Here is a 5901-nt window from a genome sequence, read left to right on the forward strand (position 1 = left end):
CAGGGTCATCCCTTCCATTTTGAACGTGGGACAACACCCTCAGCCTACAGCGATGCGCCCTGGTGCATGCTGCAATTGCCTGCAAAGCCAGCTCAGTGACAGATGGCACATGACCCAGGCACACCTCAGGGACTCCAGGCTGTTAGCAGCCTGGACCCCAAGATAGACCTGAAAGGTAAAACGTACGAAGTGGCTGAGCTCAGGTCATGCTACACCCTCTGGCCCTGTGGCCCTAGGGACACCACCTGGGGGATGGGCACTCCTGGCCTTGCGCAAGGCATCTCCTTTTAACAGGAACAGCCAAAGGGAGTGGGCAGCTTGGTGAGCCCTGCTCTGTCTGTGTTCTCAAGTCCTTCGCCTCTCTTTTGTCTTTGCAGAGAGTTAACAACGCCTGACCATCTTCCAGAAAGGCCCCGCCCTGAGGGTGCAAGGCCGGTGGGAAGCTGTTTCTGCTGGTGCCTGGGGGTGCCCAGGACGTAGCCCCTGCCCACGTGCGCTCACCCGGTGATGGCTTGTGCCCGCCCTGGGCTGGAGTCCAGCCCCTGAGGTCCTTACCATGGTGATGATTCTGAGGAAAAGTCTCAGCAACCGGGGAGCAGACTCCAGAGTGTGCAGAACCTTCAGCCCTGAGCCGGTAAGGACCTGTGTGGAGGCTGGTGTGTAAGTGGGGCTGTGGCCTGTGCACCAGGCTGGGCAAGGCAAGTGCTCAGGGCCTGAGAGGGAGCGCCGGGAGGTGCCTGGGGCGGGGGTGCTGGTGGTGGTGCATGGACAGATGAGCCCCAAGCCGAGCTGTGATAAACACGCCAAGAAGGAGGCAGTGGGCCCAGGGTAGAGGCCACTGGTGAGTAAGGAGGAGAACCCATCACACTCTTGAGGACCCAGCTCAGTTCTACCCCTTCTGCCACCCGAAGCTGCCATTCCTGCGCACCTCTGCCATAAAGGGGGGCTTGTTTCCAGAAGGGGTTGGTGCCCTCGTGAGGGGCCAAGATAAGACCACACCTCCATAGGGGTGAAGAGTGAGCTGCATCCCAGGAATGTCAAGAGTGGGAGATGATGACAAGAAGGCCCCGGGGGATCCAGGCCATGGAGGCTGGCCCGTTGACAGTCCACCCTCCGGCCTCTCTCTGTTGGGGCTTCCTGCAGCACAGTGGGTGGGGTCAGGGAGGCAGCTAACTCGGCCTTCCCAGACCATGAACAAAACAACTGCAAACAGCTGAGTCCCATCATAGCCCTGACCCCTTCCAAGTGGAATTTCTCAGAGGGAAGGAGGCTGTGCTCCTGGAGGGAACAGGCAGTACCTGTACTCAGGAATAACCCATCCTTTGGAGGACTTTTACTATGGGTAAGTCCCCAGAGCCCTCCACAGCTTCTGTGGTTGGCGTGGGGCTGGCCACCAGGGGTCACGTTGCCCCACGCCAGTGCCCTCACTGCTGCTGCACAGGCACCCACACCAAGCCTCCTGGGTGGCCTCCCATGCCCAATTCATGATGATGAAAACTAGACCAGGAGCAGAAAGGCCTGAGCAAACCCCCAAGACCTGCTTTCACCCTGTAGACCTTTCCAGAACTCCTTGGTACGTCGGACACTGGGCTTCATGGATTCAGGGAACAAAGATGATCAGAGTGGATCTGGCCCTTCTTGCCCCTGAGAGACCCCTAGTCTAGGGGGTGGGTGACCTGGGTGGATGTGGGTTTATTGCCATTGCTCATACCTGAATTCCAGGAGTGCATAGAGGAGGGAGGGCTGACTGGGCTGTAGTGTGTCAGGGATAACCTCGCAGAGCAGGAATGCTGGACTTGGCCTTGGGGGGTGAGTAGAGGTAGTTGGGTCCAGCCTCTCTCCCTCATTTTTCAGGTGCACTGGAGCCTGAGCAGGGCAGTAGCTGCCTGCCTTGCTCTGCCCCACTTCTGGCGTCCAGGCCTCTTGTCCTGGATACGTGCACGTCACTGTGGCCCTCCCTGCCTCAGTCTCTCTAGCCTTCACCAGATAAACCTGGCAGCAGCGTAGCTCTGCTCATGAACCTCGGCCCCTGGGGCCTGCACAGTGGCCCGAGTGCCTGTGTCCACACCAGGCCCAACGGCAGGGACCCAGCTACCTCATCCCTGTCTCCCAGCTCTGCTGGTACGTGGCCAAGAGTAGGCAGCCAGGCTGTGTTTGGTTGGTGGCCCCCTTGATCCCTGTAGTAAGCAGCAGGCCTACGGGTCTTCTGCTCATCATTGCTTCCTTCAGTTGCATTTGGTATTTATAGGGCAGGATCTTCCAGAATGTAATTACTTCTCACTGCCCCCACTGCCAACACTCTGGTCTGGCCTGTGCCCTGTCTCTCCTGGATTTTTGAAGTAACTGGTCCCCCTGCTCCTACTCTCTATAATCTCCTCTCCACCCAGCAGCCCAAGGAAACATGAATCAGACCCTGTCCCTCCTCTGTGCAGGCGCTTCCTCTGGCTTCTCATCTCATGCAGAGCAAACCTCAAAATCCTTTCTAGGCTGTGTGGGGCCCACGGTATCTGGCCCCTCACATCTCATCTCTGCTCCTCCTGCTCTTTGCCTTTGCTCAAGCCACACTGACCTCTGTGTTCAAAAGTGCCTGTCAGGAGCCTGCCCCCGGGCCTTTGCACTCCCCCTGGCCTGGGACTCCCTCCCTTCTCTGGACACTTGGCCTAAATTATAATCCCACTCTCCCTGCACCAACATCTGGCCTCCTTTCTCTAACTCCCCTTTACACACTTGGCACTTGCCCTAGCCATCTTGTTTCTTGGATGACTCCCCACGCTAGAATGGGAGCTTCCTGAAGGTGAGCAGTTTGGTCTATGCCCGTTGCTGAGTAGTCAGTGCTTAGAAACAAGGCCCAGCCTGTGGCTTGTGCTGTGTAAGCATTATGGCGTGAGTGAAGGGAGGGAATCCAGTAGCTCAGGGCTTCTCAGCCCGTCTGCTTGCTTACTTGCCATTGTTTCACCACTGTTCTGGCTGGTAGTCAGGCATGTGGCTGAGTGGGTGCAGGTGCAAGTTGCTGTCTCTGTTGGGGGCTCTCTTCCCTGGTGGCATCTGGAGAACCCACCTAGAGGAGTGGGGTCACTGGGGTTGGTGTCACCCCCACCCCTGTGGACATCCTCCCATAGCAGACCATACAGAATCCTTAGTAATGTTTATGATTAATTTTAATAATAGAATAATATGTGACAATTGTAGTTGTAAATTGCTTCAATATAATATTTCTTAGATTATATATTATTTATTTATTTTATTTTATTTTGATTTGGGTGAAGATTTACAGAGCAAATTCACTTTCCATACAGCAGTTCACATATACTTTGTCTCGTGTCATTGACCACAGTTTACCACAGTTCAACAGCTCCCCTCCCACTTCCTCCCCATAGTTAGCTCTTCCCAGTGACCATCCCTCCATATTCTCCTGCCCCCTGAGTTGTCTCCCTGTGCATAAGCAGCCCTTCCTTCTCCTATGATTGTTCTCTCCAAGGCGTGCGTCTACTTGAGTTAAATGTTTAACTTACATGCCTGTACTTTGTTTGGCTGGAAACCACAGGTGTGGGTTCAATTCCAGACCTGAAGGGCAGCTCGGGGCCATAGTCTCAGTGGTTCCACCAGGCTCTATTGGACCAGCAAATCTGGTCCCCACCTTCTTTTTTTTTTTTTCCCCCTCCAGATGATTTTGAGTTTTGTTCCACATTGTTTTCCCTATCTATCCAGGATCTCCTACATCCCTTCCAAGTGGATGACAGTGGTAGCCAGGCACCATCTAGTTCTTCTGGTCTCATAGTTGTATAGGTTGCAGATTGGATGGTGTACCAGTCGCTAGGACTGATTGTTTCCATTAATTTTGGTTTTCTTCTTTCTTCTTGACAAGGAGAGAACCATTGTTGCATATAGATGGCACCTTGCTAGCTTTTAAGATCCCAGTCACTGCTCGCCAAAGTAGGAGGTGGAACAATGTTTTGTATAGTATGTTATGCCAATTGAGCTTGATGTCCCCTGTGACTGTGGTCCCAAGCCTGCAGGTTCAACTACTCCATCGCTCTGGGTAGCTGGCTGTGACTGAGCAGTGACCACAGCCTTGCCCCTTGTCAGCTCTACTATACACCTGGGAATTCTGATCATTCATATAAACTAATGGGACCATTGTCTGCCAATCCTATATATGATCTTGGATACATTCCCCATTTAGACATACCTAATTGTTTAGCCTGTCTACTTATCTATCCGTCCATAAACCCATGTTTGCCTTCACTGACAACTCAGTACTGTACATGCAAAAGGGTTCATATTTGTTGTCTGTACGTCCCATGTACCTCTCTATGTCTTTCTCATCCTCAATTGCTGCCATATTGGTCACTCACCTTTGGTACATTGCCCTTCTCTTCATCCAAATCAATTTTTATTTCTATCTATCTAACAGCGTTCCCTCCCCGCCCCTTCCACCTCTGGTAACCAACAAAGAAGATTTCCTTCTATAGATAAACCTTTCCTTAACTTTCACAATAACGGACTAATACAATATTTGTACTTTGGTGATTGACTTATTTCACTCAGCATAATGTCCTCCAAGTTCATCCACGTTATGCGGTGTTTTGCAGATTCTACATTATTCTTTAGCGTTGCACAGTATTCCATTGTGTGTATGTACCATAGTTTGGTTATCCATTCCTCAGTTGATGGACATCTAGGTTGTTTCCATGTTTTGGCTGTTGTAAATAGTGCTGCGATGAACATGGGTGTGCATATATCTGTTCTTATCATGGCTCTCACTTCTTCAGGGTATATACCTAGTAATGGGATGGCTGGGTCAAATGGTATTTGTATTTCCAACTTTTGAAGGAATCGCCATACTGCTTTCCACAATGGTTGTACCATTTTACAGTCCCACCAGCAGTGTATGAGAGTCCCAATCTCTCCACAGCCTCGCCAGCATTTGTTATTTTCTGTCTTGTTGAACTTTGATACTAGTGCTGGAGCAAGATGGTATCTCATTGTTGTTTTGATTTGCATCTCTCTAATAGCTAATGATCATGAGCATTTCTTCATATGTTTGTTGGCCGCTTGAATATCCTCCTTGGTGAGGTGTCTATTCATGTCTTCTAACCATTTTTTAATTGGATTGTTTGTCTTTTTGTTATTGAGGTGTTGAAGTGTTCTACATTAGATTATATATTATTATTTGTTTTGGAAAAGTGTTCTGTGTTCAGTTACATTATTATTTACAACAGGGTTAGTAACTGAGTGGGAGCCTGTTTTGATTTTTCTCCTTTTCCTTTCATGACTCCTTCATTCTCAAAGAAGTTTATTGATTCAGGTTCACAAATACTAATCTCCATATAACACTGTAGCTAAAACACCACAGAACGTGACAAAATCAGCCACTATAAGAAGGCCAGCAGCAGTACAAACAGCATTGTAGCACATGCCGACGAAACCATGGGATGCGGAGCACCACTGTGAGTGTAACACATGCCGACGAGACCATGTGGTGTGCAGCACCACAGTGAATGTAACACGTGCCGATGAGACCACGTGATGCAGAGCACGACTGTGCGTGTAACACGTGCCGACGGAACCACGTGACGTGGAGCTCCACTGTGAATGTAACGTGCTGACGAGACCATGGGACACAGAGCACCACTGTGAGTGTAACACATGCCGACGGAACCACGGGACGCGGAGCACCACTGTGAGTGTAACACGTGCCGACGGAACCACGGGACGCGGAGCACCACTGTGTGTGTAACACGTGCCGACGGGACCACGGGACGCGGAGCACCACTGTGTGTGTAACACCTGCTGACGGAACCACGTGGTACGGAGCACCACTGTGCGTGTAACACGTGCCGACGGGACCACGGGACGCGGAGCACCACTGTGCGTGTAACACGTGCCGACGGGACGCGG

The 5901-nt window shown here is 51.2% G+C and overlaps 1 protein-coding gene across 1 annotated transcript in view; it reads left to right on the forward strand.

The window, feature by feature from the left end:
- The first annotated feature begins 556 nt into the window (after positions 1–556).
- FAM53B (family with sequence similarity 53 member B) overlaps positions 557–5901 on the forward strand; it is a 72278-nt gene continuing 66933 nt past the window's right edge. Inside the window, exon 1 of the mRNA XM_007936900.2 lies at positions 557–634. Coding sequence (XP_007935091.2) covers positions 557–634 — 78 coding nt within the window. The remainder of the gene's footprint in view (positions 635–5901) is intronic.

The sequence above is a fragment of the Orycteropus afer genome, unplaced genomic scaffold (assembly GCF_000298275.1).
Source record: "Orycteropus afer afer isolate SDZICR_OR568_19922 unplaced genomic scaffold, OryAfe1.0 scaffold00038, whole genome shotgun sequence".
NCBI lineage: Eukaryota > Metazoa > Chordata > Mammalia > Tubulidentata > Orycteropodidae > Orycteropus > Orycteropus afer.